This window comes from Wyeomyia smithii, chromosome 2, assembly GCF_029784165.1.
Source record: "Wyeomyia smithii strain HCP4-BCI-WySm-NY-G18 chromosome 2, ASM2978416v1, whole genome shotgun sequence".
NCBI lineage: Eukaryota > Metazoa > Arthropoda > Insecta > Diptera > Culicidae > Wyeomyia > Wyeomyia smithii.
The window spans coordinates 18,053,414-18,070,890 of record NC_073695.1 but is presented as its reverse complement, the minus strand read 5'-3'; the positions used below and the strand labels follow the sequence as shown (position 1 = coordinate 18,070,890).

The following is a 17,477-nucleotide window of genomic DNA, read 5'->3' as shown; positions in this document are numbered from 1 at the left end:
GATTCCTTGAAGATAACTATTATGGGTCCGTTCTTAAACCACGTGATCATATTTTGATCAATTATCAATTATCATACTCCCCGTGGTGTTTCGTGGTCTTTTGGTAACCAAGATGACGCGAGATGGGCAAACAGTTAGATCATATTTCCAGTTTTGTAGTGCTTTTGAACTTAAGAACACATTTAAAGAATAAACATCATTTATTCGTTTATTATTTTTTTGGTATTTCGTCATAATGACATGGCCAGATTCACAAAGTTTCTCCTATTCACTCCTAATGACTGCCGCTCTACAATCGCTGGAACACCGTGTCTTGCCCGCTGCGCCCCTGGTCGTCTTCTTCCTACCGGATTCGAGGCAAACACCACCTTCGCAGGGTAGTTGTCCGCCATTCTTGCAACATGCCCTGCTCAGCGTATTTTTTTCAGATTTAGCCACCCGACAATCCACCCGAAATCCGCACGCATCAGCTATCCTGGAAAGCCGTTATCATCCATGACCTTCTTTAGTTCTTTCCGGTCGATAGTGTCGTACGCGGCTTTGAAGTCGATGAATAAGGGAACATACTTAAATAACGTAGCATTTTTTTCATGATTTTTAAGCCTCCTATGTTTTATGGAAGTTTCTCATAGGTATTTTTTAAAATACCTATGAGAAACTTCCATAAAACTTCATTAGAGTTTTACGATAGTTTTATGGAACTTATCTTTAAGATGAATCTATCTTGAAAATGTGCCCATAAAACTTCTTAAACCTATTTTGTCTCATGAAAGAGAAAACATTCGTGAAAGAAAAGGATCTAAAATAAACAAAAAAATTTTTTTCATTTTGTTCATTCGTGTTTTAAGGCCCTAATAATAAAATACACCGGATGTTTATTCAAAACCTTTCATTGTTTCTTGTTTAAAAATCAAGTTCAAAATACAAGTAGCACTTGAGTACTATTCATTGGATACCTCCGGTCATTCGGTGATATTCTCATCCAAATTTGGGTTAACTCGTCTGCTCCAATCTCAGCGCCGGATTTCTTGTACTTCAGATTTAGTGGTCTGTTCTTATGCTTCGATGTCAGGACCTTCGCCGAGAGACGCTGTTTGCTATTCTTCAAGACCGTTTTAAAGAATTTTTCACAACCAATCTCGGTAAAATCCTTGTCAGCTTTCATTATCAAATCCAAAAACAGCGTGCGGATGTTCCGGTGAAACTTCAATGGTATCTTGGTTCTAGCGTCGGCACTTGTTGATGGCTCCTGCTTGCATCTTTTAATCGCATTATTCCTGTCCATGAGCATTGGGTAAAAAACTGTCTGGTGAAAAAGTAGTCGATCAATTTGTAGCAGCAGTCGGTCCCTTGAGCCTTTCCAGTGATACCGCAGATGAAACTCATTCCACATGAATATTGATGCACCATTTTCCCATCCTCCAACGATCTTCCCAGAGCTGCCAGTTCATCCAAAGAATTTACTGGGGTCAATACTTGGTGAATTTGCTGTGGTCACAGCAGCACGTTTTTGAGTCGAAAATGAGTCATTGTGACAATGACTCAGAACATATTCCTGATTAGTTTGAGTCTTCGCCAAGGCCTGCATAATTTTGAACTGGTTTTCAATAATAGTACGTTGATTTTCCAATACACTGTTAAAATTGAATATATGACTCAAATTTTGACCATCGCCAGAAAGTACGAAGATTCGCTGTGATTCGTCATGCAAACCTGCTACCTGTGTGTCTGCATGTTCTGCCTCGAAAAGCAATTGCTGATCGTTCAATGCCTCATGAGTAGTAGCCTATAACCGATTTAAGAAATTAAACCATGTAAAATTCACCATAGATCTCGATTCAGCATTGACTTCTATGAGTAATTCTTCCGGTGTCATCACCATTTGCTCGTAAACGTTGTTGAAATCCTTCACAACATTATTATTGCTTGTGAGCTTCTGTAGCATGCGCTTTTTTGGAGATGGTACCGGATTGTCTTCCACTTCAGTATCAGGGCATAACTCCATCCGTTCGAGCTCATCATCAGCTTTCTTACGTGTGTTTAGTTCCCTCTTTTTGACGCAGTTTATTTTCTCTCATTTCTCGTCCGAAATGGATGTTTCGATCTGAGCCAATTTTCCAACCAAGTGCTTCTTGGGCCACGGCAAAATCCCGTTGGCTTCCCAGCCACTGGGCACAACACTAAGGCAGATTTCCCCGCCTTCGATCGTTTGTACCAGAGGCGTCTCGTCCACCTGTTCAACCTGTTCATAGGACAGGTAGACAATCTCAGAAAAAAGTGATTTTTTCACATTTGTAGAGTGGATGAAAAATCATCGGAGTAATTTATTTGTAATTTCAATGTTATCCCGAACATCCTTATTTTATTTTCTACATAGTGGAAATGTATGCACCGTGAAGAATGTAACCTGATGGGCTACATTTCAGACTACGCCATACAACTCACACGCAACGCAACCCACACGCAATAATGACTACCGTTTGTTCAGACCTTTCACCTGAACTAACCGTCGTTCAACACTTCTCTGCACCTTCAAGTGCGGCAGGGTAGACGCAGTCATTTATGCTCACCACTACTAATGCGACGCCTCGCGTAAAAATGACATTTTTGGTTCAAGCTTTCTGCTGAGCAAAACCGATGTCAGCGAGAGAAAACATTCATTACGCACCACCTCTCTTTAGTGTTTGGTAATCTGTTTTGTTATGCCTTTCTGTTTCTTCTCTCGACGTCATTAAAATTTGAGAGAGACCACGTGGCCGCGAGAGTTCGCAGATCCATATTTAGAGCTTTCGTAGTGCAAATGAAAAACGAGCAAATTCATTCATTATTTCTGTCAAAGTGGTGGAATTCTTCCGTCGATGTATAGTTTCATTCAAACCTCTACACCCATTTTGTTCATTCGAAAACTTGAACGTTTGTCTTCTTACGCGCTGCTTTCTTTTTAGTTTAAAATTTCAACATCGTCAAAAGAAACGCTTTAGCATTGAACAAAGATAGGTTTTTTACTCATGCGAAAATCATCATGCGAATTATCGGTGGAAAAAAACCTGAAAGATACTGACATTGCATATCACAACGCCATCCGTCGAGCGAACATTTCTAGTTCTTCGACGGATCCAGAGTTATTTACGACTAAAACCGATCATTGAGAATCATGATGTGATAAATGTGGATAAAGATTTCCTCTATGAAATGATGCAGATATCATTATTATACGAGAAAATTATCGGAAAACTCGCGGTCATAATAGACCGTAGAATTTCTTTGCCATATAGATAAATGTAGAGAGATAGAAATTTTCGAAACTGTTATCACGATACTGTTGTTTTAGTGTTGCAAATGTTGATTGAACAGCTAGCCCACTTGGTCACGCGTCGCCTCTGGTTTGTACAATCTTGAATGGCATGCTACAAGTAAAGAGAGTGTTCGTTTAATTACTGCCCTAAGCGAATATCAATGAAATACTTACACGGCGTAATTTTCTCAGCAAACTAACAGTCCAACAGCGATGATCACAATAATGGTGCTTGGCTGTAAACAAAGGAGGATATCTCAGATAAAATTTGTTTGTCTTGAAAAGTGCAAGCAAGTTTTATTGAAGCGCAAGTATTCTTCTCTGAGAATGCAATAAGTAAATACCAACTTATCGAGATACTGAAAATATCTTAATAGTCTTGCACAAGAATTTTAGTTAGAACCGTCTTATGAGAGATTAATATAAAACCATCGACAAATATGGCGAACAGACTGTGATTGTCTCCGTCAAAATAGATGCCGTTTGTATTTAAATGGTAATAAAAGACCGTGATTTTCAATGCTACTAATGATTCTGGCAGTTTAGTAGTGAATGTTGACCATCCTAAACACAAAGTTTAGTAAATGTTTCCATAGTCCAGAAAACTCGAACCTAACAACAATTCAGATTTTTTTTTATTTTTTAAATAAATTATTGATTTGGCAGTAATATCATGGCGCGTTAAAAATTACAAACTTTTTTGCCACATTACACGTATAAACTAACGTGGCAATAAAAAATTTTCAAATATGAACTTGAACATACATACAGATTTACCCACCTGTTTTATTAAACGACTACGATGACAATCATTTTGAAGAAGGAGTAGATCGATGGGGTGTTCATAGCGAAATAAGCTAAAAAGATGGATTGCGAACTCAATTTATAAATCTCTCGAAATTTGTTATAGTTTTTTCATAGTTGTGAGCAACTCCTGAATGTCATCATGAGTACATACCTATGAAAATATAAAGTTTTAAGCGAACTTAAGTAACTATTCTCGAATACCTTCTCTAGCATGGGCCTCCTCGATCTTATGAGGATTTTACGGCTGATTTGTAGCAGTATTTAAGAATAATAAGATTTATGCCCGGTTTTAAGGGAAAAGCAATAAAAACTTCTTCAAGTACATCATAAAACTGAAATTGTTACTCGAGATTGTTTATGTAGCAGAGCTTTTAGAAGATTTCAGAATGCCACAGATAAAAACATTTCGACAGATTTCGCTGCAATACTTTGTGCAATGTTTCAGTGTATTTTTAGAATACATTTTTCCTGCAAAAAATCAGTCTTTAAAAAAAATGCTACGTCGATTTTACTACAACCCTCCCCTCCCCCTTGTCACAAAATGATGATATCCCCCTCCCCCCATAAATGCTACGTCATTTAAGTATGGCCCTAAGTGGTGCGTAGGAGTTCTGTATTCATGGCATTTCCGGTCACCTCACGACAGTCCGTCAGAGTACTACCATCTTTATCCCAGCACATTTCGGCTCGCGGCACAAAGCCCCTGCTGGATGCGTTGAGTTTCTGGTAGAACTTCCTGAGAATGATGCAGCTGTTCCAGCTCTGCATTCTCCTCATCTTCCAGGCCGCGCATTTTCTCCCTGAAGATTTGGGTTCGCTGCATCTTCCTCTGTTTGTGTCTTTCTACATTCTAACGAGTGACAGTGCACAACATATCCGCCGCGCAGCGTTTTCCTCATCCAACACCCTCCTACACTGCCGTAATCTCGCAGACTGACGTAAGCGCCATTTTTTTCAAATATGGGGTTCTTATGCCAATTTGTTCGTTATTCGAAGACCCATCTTTTGGTATCTTTCTTTTAGTTGTTACTTATTCGTACGTTGCATAAAATCAGGAAAACAAAATGACGTAAGCACCATTTCCATACAAAAGTGACAAGTAACCCGTTCGTTTTTGAGCCGTATTGAAAAACTGATAAAATGGATGTACGTCATGATGTTGTATTACGCAGTATATTCGTCGTCGAACCACTTGTTTCGTTAGGTTCGGACCGCATGCCCGATGACGTTCTCCGCTATGCTGTTGATAGCTGTTTTGATGGTGTTCTAACAGTCCTCGAGAGGAGCTTCCTCTAGCTGGCCCGAATGATGTTAACAACGGAGAGTTTTGGGCGCATCTTAACCATCACCAGGTATTGGACCGAGTCGACGTTAGCGCTCCTATTGGATCTGACGTCAATAATGCCTGAGAAGTACCGACAGTCAATCAGAACGTGGTCGATCTTCGTTTCTATCTGATTTGGTGACCTCCAGGTGTACTTTCATAGGAGGTTGCACTGGAAGCAGGTATTGCGCACGGCCAAGTTTTTGGAGACGGCAAAGTCGATAAGTCTTAGACCCATTTCGTTGTTCCACTGGTGTGCACTTAGCCTTTCAATCACCAGTTTGTATTCCTCCTCCTAGTCGACCTTGGCGTTGAAATACCCGATGACGATCTTGACATCATGTTTTCGGCAGTGGTCGTACTTGTCCTCTTCGGTATTTCCGAGGTAAGGGCTGTGCATGTTTATGATGCTGATGTTGAAGAACCGGCCCTTGATTCTCAACCTGTACATTCGAGGGCTGATTTGCGACCATCCAATCACCATCCAGACGCCGTTTTGAGCCGCTCCTAACAAAGAGGACTCAAAAGAGCCCTCCTTCTCTGTCAGCATACAACCAAGTTCCCACCGGGGTTGGTTACCCGATCTTCCTTTGGATGGGAGTGGGTAGATAAGAGGCTAAGGAACACGTGTGGGGTCTATTTTATTTCGTAGGTGCACTTGGCACCGATGCACAATGGGACCAAACTGAAAAAAAAGACAGGCATGAGTGTTTTCCGACGTTTTTTTTTAATGCCCAAGTAACAAAACTGGTTTTATCAAAGTTTTATAGCGCTGTTTTGGCTGTATTAGGCGCTATAAAACTTTGACAAAACCAATATTGTTACTAGGGGGGTGTCTTCGGGGAAGTTTTCTAATATGCGATGTAAAATTTTTTAAGATTCGTTAAAAATATTATTAAGGGGATATACAGTGGAAATGAAGGCAACAACATCTAGTTGCAAGATATCAAGTTTAGGTCTTCGGCAAAGTTGTAGAACTATAAAATTTATGATTTTTGCCTTTCTCCTATTGCCTTTCTCCTAGAAAGGTATAGCAATCACTGGAAAAACCAAAGGTATAAAAGTGGTCCCAATGGCCGAATGTCATATACCACTCGACTCAGTTCGACGAACTGAGCATTTTCTGTATGTATTTATTTATGTATGTATGTGTGTCTGTGTGTGTGTATGTGCAACTTTTTTTTCTCACTCACTTTTCTCAGAGATGACGGGACCGATTTTCATGAAATTAATTGCGAATGAAAAAAATGTAAAAATCACGAAACATCAATATCTCAGAAACCACACAATCGAATTCAATAAAACTGGATGGAAATGATCGGGCTGTCTCCAAAACCCTTAACTTTAAAATTTTGTAATGATAAAACATATGGTTCAAAAGTTATGTAAAGAAAAGTTATCCTGAGGTTGTTTAAACTCACTCATTTTTTCAGAGATGGCTGAACCGATTTTCACAAAATTAGTGTGAAATGAAAGGTCTAGTTGCCCCATAGGTTGCTATTGAATTTCATTGTAATCGAATTGTAACTTTGTCCGTTGTTTATAAAAATGTGAAATCACATAATGAAAGTAAACATATTGACTTTCTTTTAACGATCACTGGCTAATTTAAAGGTAGAAAAGTGATCCAAATGGCCGGATATCATATACTACTCGACTCAGTTCGACGAATCGAACATTTTCTGCATGTCTGCATGTATGTATATGTGGTGTATATGTGTGTGTGATGGGTGTGTACGTGTGTACGTGTGTATGTGCACCTTTTTTTTCGCACTCACTATTCTCAGAGATGGTCTGACCGATTCTTCCTATCTTGGTGTCAAATGAAGGTCTATTTACGGCTTAGATTGCTATTGAATTTCATTGCAATCAAACTTTTAGTTTTGGCGCTGTGGAAAAATGTGAAAATCGCTCTTATATCTCAGAAGCTATGAACATAGGGTAGGGAACATATTCTAAGCAGCTTCAAGAACCGCCTGTGTATTGAGACGAAATACTCTAAATGTATGGGAAAAATTCAAACAGACGTATATCAATCTGTTCTCTATCTTTTCTCTGTCAGAACTTGTTTCCAGATTGTAAAACTAAGTTAGTTGGTCTCTGGCAACAATGATGGTAACACTTCCTTTTTTCCTTCCCTAAAAGACCGTAGCCGGTGCCGTTATCGATTTATACACAGCGGAATCTACTAAATTGTTGTACATTGAAGATTTACCAAAAGACCACGAAATGAGGGGGGCTATAATAATCGATATGAATATGACGTGTTTTAGCAACGGCCCCTTAGTATGAATTGCAATTGTCGTTTGTAGTAAAACAGTGTGCTGCAAAATCGGGTTTGGTCCAAAAGTCCAACTGGTTTTCAACAAAGGTGACTTCGAACTATGAATCAACTTTGGGCAAATTGGTAATCCATTTAGCAAATTCGTTGATTTAACGGAACGGAACTACACACTTAACTGCATAATGTTTTCTGGGTCAAGTAAAATACCGAACTACTTGGAAACATTAGTGTTTACCGTTGTTCCGTAACAAAATCACTGAGAAATCGGAAACCGAATGTGTTTACCGGAATACTGTAAATTTGTTTGCCGACAAAATCCGTAAAACAGCAAATTTCCGAGTTCAGGAAACTGAAGCACCGAATCTCGGAAGCTTGACATCATTCAACCGAGATCTCGTTGAACCAAGAAAGCTCTTATTGGGATTTCGAACAATAGAACTGTCAAAATAACGAAAGCTTCACTATCAGTTTTGTTCGTGTTTTGGTTTAGATGTAAAAGAAAGAGGTTTCGATTAACTGTAAAAATCTGTAATATTCAGATTAACCTAAAATGTTGAGTAAGTATACAATATTATTTCTCAGACCTTTTTTGTGTTTATTGCAAATATAATACTAAAACAAAACAATCAATTCTTTCCTTACTCAATTTTGTAGGTTAACGACTCGCTTCGCAGGATGGAAGTTGCAGTGATGGATGTAGTTTTATTTCCAGGAAGCAACACAACTCTCCTGTAATAAGTTGAATCATTTAACAAAATAATTAATAAAATTATACGGATAATTAATCGTTTTCATCATTTCCTGGATTTATCTGAGAAATCGCAAAATGCGTAAGTTTTACCAAAATTTTCATAATAATTCGACAGTTGAATTTTTCGAGTCCCAGTAAAATATTACCGAGAATTTCGTTAAAGTTCGACAAATTGTCAATTGTTGATTTTACAGAATCTCGGTATTTTGATGTATTACTGAGATTTTTACCGAGATCTCAGCTGTTGAAATCTCGGTAATTCATTTTACCGTACTCGGTGATATTATCTAAGTGTGTATGCGAGAATGATATTAGAATCATCGAACTAAATTAACAGATTCTCTCTGTATTAAAAATCACAGGAGGGTTGTGTGCAAAGCCACGACCGCAAAATTGAAGTAGAATACTTTTACACAGCTCTACTTACGGCTGTACATTAACCTACGGCCGGGCGAATCGGTTCGCGTAGCTTTTCGCGTTTAGCCTGGCAGAGGCCTAATGCGCACGGCCAACACAATAGAAAGGTGTTTTCACATTGAAATTAGACACAGCTTTACTGGAGTAAGTGTTGGCAAATGCATCTATCGCTAATACCGCCACTATCGTACGAACGCGCGTCGTTTCATGTGGGGAATAATATCAACAACGAAAAATGACGCGCGTCTAAGCATACCCGAACTGTTTCGCCATGCCGCTTCCATTTACTTCATTATAACATCGGCCTCAGGGAATTACCGGCTGCGCCTATCGCTGAGGCTGTTACCATACTGCTACTGGTACCCAAAGCTATTAACTCTTCAAATTAAGTGTTTTATTTGTCCTCAAAAGAACAATTGTTCGATTCCATATCGGATATAATGCAATCGCATCTCTGTAATATTACCGACAGTACCTAATATTCTAATATATAGATCTCCCAGCTGGTCTCGAGGAACGATGCTGGCCTATCAAGCCAGTCGTCGTATGTTCGAGTCCCGGCTCGGGAGAGACTGTTAGTGTCAGTAGGATCGTAGCGCTAGCCCCGCAATTATCCTGTACACTTAACAGTCGGCTGCGAAGTCTGTGTATAGTAAAACAGAAGGTCGAATTCCGATACGGAATGTAGCACCAAGGCTTTGCTTTTTTTTACCTAACATTCTTCTGACCGAAATGATCCAACTTTTCCATTAGAGGAAGTGCCGTCTGATGTACGGCAAAAATCTCGCCCGATCGCTCGCGTTGGCGTTCAGCCTGGCAGAGGCCTGAGACGTGGTGACCAACCACAGGGCAAGTGATTTGTTTAATTTGAAGGCAGCCACAGGCGCAACCCGCTGCTATCCTCTGTTACTGCTGAGTGCTGATATCTGCTGCTACTGCTGTCAACGTTGTGGACGGTCCATCCAGCTCACCTTCCGGCTAATGAAGGTAGCTAGTTTTCCCAGAAACACTCTTTTATAGCCGAAGGGTACTACGAAATAGGCCACGCCTTTCTGTTCAGTTTTACCATTTTTTAATGTTCTTTAGACGAATTATTCCACAATTCGCATTCAATTTTTGTATCCAGCGAATAAACACCGATGGTGCTCTCACACACGCGTGTTGCATCATGTTGCAACTTGGCAGCTGGGAGACGACGAAATTCTGTTCATGCTGATTGATTGAATCGACTTCATATTAGCTCTGCATAGTCGAACTAACTGTCTTTGTGAATGCGTTCTAACAGGGCAGTTTGTTATTCAAAGTCGGTTATGCTGATCGCAGGCTTTGCGCTGCCCCTACAGTGGGGGGTTTAAAGTAAAAAATTAGACAACTACAACAGAATTTGATTGCATCCCGCACAGAATGTCTGCTTGTGTTGATGCCAGAAAATTATTAACCTTCAATTATTTGTTTATTTGCTTTGAAAAAAAGGCATTTTGCGGTTCAAAATCGGTTGCTGATCGCAACCTTTGAGCTGCTCTAACAGTGGGGGAATTAAGATACACGGACAACATGCACTGTGGAAGCTATTTCACATTCAGTAAATTAGAAGGGGTGCGATAGATGAAAATTTCTAGGATCCAACACAGAATGCTTGCTTGCGTTGTCAAAAATTATTAACTTTCAATGACTTGTTTATTTGCCTTGAAAAAGGCATTTTGATTTTTAAAATTGGATTTCCTGATGGCAATCTTCATGCTGCCCCAACACGGGGGGAATAATGGCAGTCTGGCGACACACGCTGCTCCTGAGACGTGGTGACCAACCACAGGGCTAGTGCTGCTGCTAGGGAAGGACGACTGCTGTTGTCGCTGTCTAGAACTAATATGAGCGGCTTCGGCTGAAACAGGCTCTTATATAGCCCAAATAGCATGTTTTCAATTGCAAGGTATATGATTCTGTCGACCTTGCTTGGGAAGCAATCATATAACGACCAATCAGAGGACGAATTTTTCGTTTTGACAAGGCTTGACTAATTTCAATAGTACAATAGTGTGAATAATAAAATTACAATTATCTTCTTTTGGGAAGAATCTTAGAATATTTTCCAATCTATTGCTACAAGAACGAAGTAAATCCATCGAATACTAACCGATTTATTAGCATTTGAAACTGGACATATTTTTCACTTTTTTCGGTTTTAGATTTCCATTTCACATCCCTATGTAACCGAACTTCCTGAGAGAAGAATTCTACTTCAAAAATGTCGTGGTATATACTCATAAGGGGCCATCCACATACCACGTGGACAGATTTTTAACGATTTTGACCTCCCCTCCCCCTCCGTGGACAAGTGCCCATATAAATTCCAAAAATTTTGTATGAACCGTGGAAATTACACATACCCCCCCCCCCCCAAAGCTGTCCACGTGGTATGTGGATGGCCCCTAAATTGTTCCTTCACATGTATCTACTTATATAATGAAGATCAGCAGGTTTCTTCGGGGAGGGAGTGTCTACTTCTAAAAATCCACGACCGTTAAATTTCTTCGCTCTTTTGTTTGGTTTGATTAAGGCTTATCGCCAGAACAATTTATTGAGTTGTGTAAACAAAAATCTCATAATTATTTGCAGAATTCGCATACAAAGCTGGCGGCGCCTAATTACGATGGGGCTGAACTCTATAGTCTTGAAATCGCACGAGTGTCGCCTGTGCGATAATGCATTTAGCAGTAATCTTTCAGGAATGGTGAAGTGAAAGCATGTGACAACGAGGATTTCTGTTTTCGGTGGACCGATATGCAGTCTACTGATAACTTAGCTTAGGAGCCGCAATTGGAATTCGTTGATTAGATTGCACGAGAAGGCGGCAAATTTATGCATCAATGGTTTCGTAATGTGTTCCCTACTACCTTGATTAGATCCGTCGTCAGCGTGTGTATCCACAAATCATCCGGCTATTTTCGATTCCAAGAAAAGGGCCAAACCTGGTTGGCTGGCGGGGTTATATTTGGATCTCGTTCGTTTGCCGTGGATTTAGTCGTGTGACGCGCTCGAACAGATTTTTGAGATACACAGCTCGAACAGATCTTTGAGATACACAGTTCGTTGCATCGTAATTTACGGCCGGTGCTAAAGTCTGTCATCGTTGGTGTAGGCCATGTGGTTTTCTAAACGGAATTTCATTTACGATCTTAAATGGCACTAATGGCGGGAGGTGTTTCTAATATTAGAGGATGATCAAATGATTAAGTATGAACTATCTGGTTTTTGATTGAGGTTTTTTTTTGTAACTTCGTCACGTGTATGGTTTGCGAAAAAAATCTTTTAGTAGGTGGCATAAAAATGTATTATGTGTTTTCGCCTCCTACACCCCCAGCGTTCTGTTCGAATCAGCACATAGAAGAAATATTTCATTTGAATTTATGCAGCGTTATTAATTTTCTTCTACCTTTTTCTCTATTTTCCCTAGGATTCGCCTGGGTGACGTTAGCAACTAATGATTCGTACTCGCTTGGCGCGCTGGTGGTGGCGCATTCACTCAAAAGGGTGCACACTCCCCACCAGCTGGCCGTTCTGATAACACCCGGCGTTTCGGAAGCGATGAAGTAAGTAAATTTCTGCTCCCAGTGAGAATGTGTTTTATGCTCATCATGGTATTTTTGTTTACCAGAAACAAACTACGCTCCGTGTTCAACGTAGTGGAAGAGGTCAACCTGCTGGACTCGAAAGATGATGCTAATCTGGCGCTACTGAAGCGTCCCGAGCTGGGCATCACGTTCACAAAGTTGCACTGCTGGCGGCTGGTGCAGTTCGAGAAATGTGTTTTCCTCGACGCCGATACGCTAGTGCTGCGTAACTGCGACGAGCTGTTCGAACGCGAAGAACTGTCCGCCGCACCGGACGTCGGTTGGCCCGATTGCTTCAACTCCGGTGTGTACGTTTATCGACCTAGCCTGGAGACGTTCTCCAGTTTGCTCCAATTTGCCGTCACCAATGGTAGCTTCGACGGTGGTGATCAGGGACTGCTGAACTCGTACTTTTCCGATTGGGCATCCAAGGACATCTCGAAGCACCTGCCCTTTGTGTACAATACTTCGTCGGTGGCCACGTATTCATATCTACCAGCATTTAAGCAGTGAGTATAAACTATCTATTATGAGTTTCTCAATACCTTACCTTCTCGAATTGATTTCAGATTCGGACAAAACACAAAAATCCTACACTTCATCGGAACGGCCAAACCGTGGCTGCAAAATTTCAACTCGGAAACGCGAAAAGTGTACGTCCCCGGTGGCTATCAGCATCTGGCCAACTTTCTGCAGTTCTGGTGGGACATCTTCTGCGAGGATGTCCATTCGCGGCTCTCCACGGAGATGGTAAGTACCGGCGTTTTTTCGTACGTCCCTGGCTTCCTTTTCTTACGTTCGTAAAATGAGCGCGTCCTGTCTTCGCTGGTGAAACACGCGTTACCCTATTTCAGTTTTTGTCCGATATCAGTTTGCTTGTCTGGAAAAAGTAAAATTTAAACACCACGTTACGTTCAAGTTCGTTTTCAATTTCCTATTTCAAGTCTGATCTAATTAGGAACAATGTCAGTAGAAAGGTAAGACGCGGCTGACTCCGTGCGCACGCTTTCTAGTGTGTTGTTCGCTTCGGTGGTGATTGTAGAATGAGGTAGAGCTTTTGCAAACGCTTTTATTAACTCGTTGTTTGTTACATTGCTATCTTTGATGTACGCTTATAGCCGCACTTAGCTTTTTCCCTACTTAACTGGCACTGAGTTTTCTAACCTGTAGTTTTGCAGACAGTTTTTTTTTTGATCTCAATAAACCTTGTAGTTTGAACACCTGTACATAATAATTGCACCTTTTCGTAGTTTTTTCGCTATTATGTAATTATTTACTGTTTAGTAAACAAAAAGTGAAAATGACAGGATGACAATGTTGTTGTGTTGCTGTTTGTTGTCAAACTCGTGCAAAAGATGGTATCAATTGGAGAGTACACGATCGGATTACTACATGTCGCGGGTGTGGCGTCGGACGACATGACATTCTACGACTTCGCGACGACTCGAGACGAGCGCGAGAGCGCATTCCACCGCGAGGCGGTGTAAATGCTCGTTCATTTGGCGCTTCCTTCGACTGAACTTTGGATCGATTGAATAAGCTGAGGTGTGCAATTTTATTTTGATCAAAGGTTTTTCGATTGCTGTAGATATCTGTTACCGGAAAATTACCTGTAGAGTTAATGGGGTGAGTAAATTGACATTAAAGCTTATTTTCCAAGTGAGCGAACGCTGCTATCGAAGCAATCGCTGACAATATCTAAAAGTAATAAAGGACATCTAGGTTTCTACTTAGAAAATATTTCAATACGACGGTGAAACGGGAGTCTAGTTTTCGCATGAAAGAGTTCCTGTGTTTTGAAGATCCAAATCGGAGAAGCTTCTAGAGCAGCCATAAAATGAGCCACGATAAATATAGCGGCGCCGGATGACAACATTGTGAAACTACTGCTTTTGTGCATGACTGTTAGTCAACGGGATGTTAGGCACAATTGTGGTTGAATTAGTTCGACGAAAAAAGCGGTAGTTAAGACGGTACTAAATACTTAAAAACGTGGTTAAATTTTCAATGGAACCGAGTTCTGGATAATTGACCGACCAACTACCTAAGAGATGGTTATGATAGAGCAAAATTTTTCTCAAAGTTGTGAAGTAAAGTAAAAGTGTGCTGCTGGAAGTACTGAACTGAAGTTGAAATACCATTAGATGGGCTTAAGCATTGGGCAAATGATGCTCTAGACGCCAGCGATCGGAATCGGATGATTGATGGAAGCTGCCTAAGTTTAGCAAATTCGTTTATAAGAAGAAGCACTGCGAGAGGATTTTACACATAAATAACTGAATCATCGTTCTAAAAGTATTTTGTAATCAAAATCGACAGACTAAAAGAAGCATCCAATACTGACAATTTTATGGCATCGATTTCTGGGCATAATGTTAATTTATTAAGTTCGAAAAAGAAAAAATATCAACAGCAAGTATTATGCGAACTTGTTTGGGCGCTTGAATGATTACCTGTTCGCATATGCGTTAATACATCGTACCCACATCAATGATTTATAATTTCTAACTATTTCATCACCCACTCTATTTACCCCGAAACCATTGAACATCACCGGGAAAAGTCTATAGAGCTATAGGGAGACAATGTTGACAGATAGATAGTAACATGAAAACGATTGCACCATTGAATGTTCCAATTTGCTGTATATATAGCGTCAAATCTAAGATATTTATTAACCAGCTTCTGAGTTTTGCTTCTGAATTTTTGCTTCTGAGATACAGATGGCGTTGGTGTTCTGAACTGGATATTTCTTTAATTGAAAAAGGCACAAGCAAATGTTTACAATGTTTGTCCGACTTTCATAAATATTTTCTAAAGACAATTTGCAGTAGTGAGATCTTACGTTTTCACGAAGATTGACAAAATTTTACATTTCTGACTACTTTTATAATAAAACTTGTAAATAAGACAATTGTTGTTCTAGTTTAAGTTAGAATTTTAACCCAAAACGTCTCTTTATGTTCGTGAATATTAAATATAGATAGGCAGTCATAAGATAAAGCAGACAGGAACTAAATAAATTGGGAATTTCGTCTCGTGAATTTTTCACAGTTTATAACCGTTGTGAAACGGCTCGATTGAGAATCAGAAAGCGTGTTCATCCTTCATCACAGAGTTAATAAAAGCATTTGCAAATGCTCTCTTTGCCCCCACATTTCTTTCACCTGCTGGCACGAGCCATTTTCAATACTGTTTTCTTGCCCAGTTAATTCCCACTCCCACTTTCTCTTAGTGGAAAACCATTTTCAACCGCATAAGTTGCTCTCCTCTTCAACAGAGCGGCCTAGCTCAGGCCTTGCCCAGCGTAAAACTTGGCACAGCACGTACGGTCGACCAGGAGCGCGCCGAAGAAATCTTGCGCCGTCAGTACTGGGAATCGGGAGACGCCGACTATCTCGGCCGGGATGCCTTCCGCCACATCTTGGCGCGCATTCAAGCGACCATGGCTGACGACCGATGAAGCCGTGGGTTGGAATTTTTCTCGTTGTTGATTTTTGTTGATTCTCACAACTATTGTTTAGTTGAACTAGTAGTTCATTTTTTTCTTTCTAGTATGTAATTGAGGTTCGTGAATAAAGAATATTTTTGCAAGCAACAACAGCATTGTCGTCCTGTTTTTATCGCCCCCTTGCTTACCGCACCCACAGACATGTAAAGCTTGAGATTTTTGTAGTTGCTTCCATATTATTTGTCTTTAGTTAACACTTTTGCTTGTGCTAAGAAGCTTGAGTTTTGTTCCCCCCTTACAGCAAAAAGTTTTCAGCCGTTGGATTGAGCCAACCAAGGTCAGTAATGGTGCGAATCGTTCTTCCGGAACTGGAAGCTTCTACACGGAAGGTGGTTTCGACTTTAATGGTAATCGCTTTCAGCAGTACAGAGAAGAGATTACTGTGAGCTACGAAACTCCCACTGAGTATATTGATCCATGGGAAGAATACCTGCGAAGGCAGGAGATGGAACGCGAGCAAAGAGCTCGTGAACAGCAAAAACTTGAGCAAGAAAGATTATACTTTCAGTATCTGAACAATCAGCGGTTGCAGGAACAACAACAGCGACAACATGAACAGCAAAGACAAGAGCAGCAATCGCAGCACCACGATCATGTTCATCATCAACAAGATCATACGCATCAGCATTATCACCAAGAACATCATGGTCACCACGATAACCAAGATGCTAATGTTTTTCAGAGTACAGAACAGTGGGTTGAACATGTGCATAGACATGACCAAGGGGGTCATTGGGAACCGGGACCACCACAATCGGTGGGTGTCATCGAAGTGGGTGTCATCGAAGGGGGTGTTGGTGGTGGTAATGATAACTGGCATTCTTTTGATTTTCACCAAAAACAACAAACACCACCACAGGATGAGTTTCATGCCAGTGGTGACCATTTCGCTACGGTTACTGCTGATGGTGGTGGTGGTGGTAGTGGTGATGATGGTGGACAACATCTGCAGCAACAATCCCAGCAAGGCCAACTCCAACATGATCAGTCGAGCCATGGTGATGGGGTAGGTACATTCATAATAACTAACAAATCCTCATTTGCACGAAAAGTCAGCAAAAGGTACACAAACACAATCAAATTCAGCCGCAAACCGGTTTTGGTTCATTGTGCATGTTTGTTTTATTCTAAAATTGCGTAATTTAGGCCAATTTTTTTTCTGTACATACACTACAAAGTAAGTTTCGTTAGCGTGTGTGTGTGTTGTCAATAATTCGGTTTTGCATGTCAAAAGAAGTAGTTCGATGTATAGAGCACTGTCTGAACACTGAACTGGTGAATACGCTGTAGTGCTAGTACGATTGATTTGCACTTAGTTTAGGCGGAGTTCGGCGTGATAAGTAAGGTTATGTAGTCTGTTTTGTCCTTTCTCTACAACTGATTCCGACAATGCTGATATACGTTGTGCCCTGAATCTGGAAGGCAGCGGGCCAACCGGGGTTTATTCGACTCTTTTCGAGGGTGCTAACATAGCTGT

General features: G+C 40.5%; 1 protein-coding gene across 16 annotated transcripts in view; it reads left to right on the top strand.

The window, feature by feature from the left end:
- Positions 1-17,477, top strand: part of LOC129724809 (glycogenin-1) — a 38,659-nt gene that overhangs the window by 4,030 nt on the left and 17,152 nt on the right. For 8 of the 16 annotated variants that reach the window (XM_055679985.1, XM_055679989.1, XM_055679987.1 and 5 more), the window contains exons 2-5: positions 12,333-12,468; positions 12,534-12,998; positions 13,059-13,239; positions 16,242-17,006. In XM_055679985.1, coding sequence (XP_055535960.1) covers positions 12,333-12,468; positions 12,534-12,998; positions 13,059-13,239; positions 16,242-17,006 — 1,547 coding nt within the window. Of the gene's footprint in view, positions 1-12,332; positions 12,469-12,533; positions 12,999-13,058; positions 13,240-13,433; positions 13,467-16,241; positions 17,007-17,477 lie in introns of all 16 variants that reach the window. The other 8 variants (XM_055679993.1, XM_055679992.1, XM_055679994.1 and 5 more) reach the window with 4 other exon arrangements.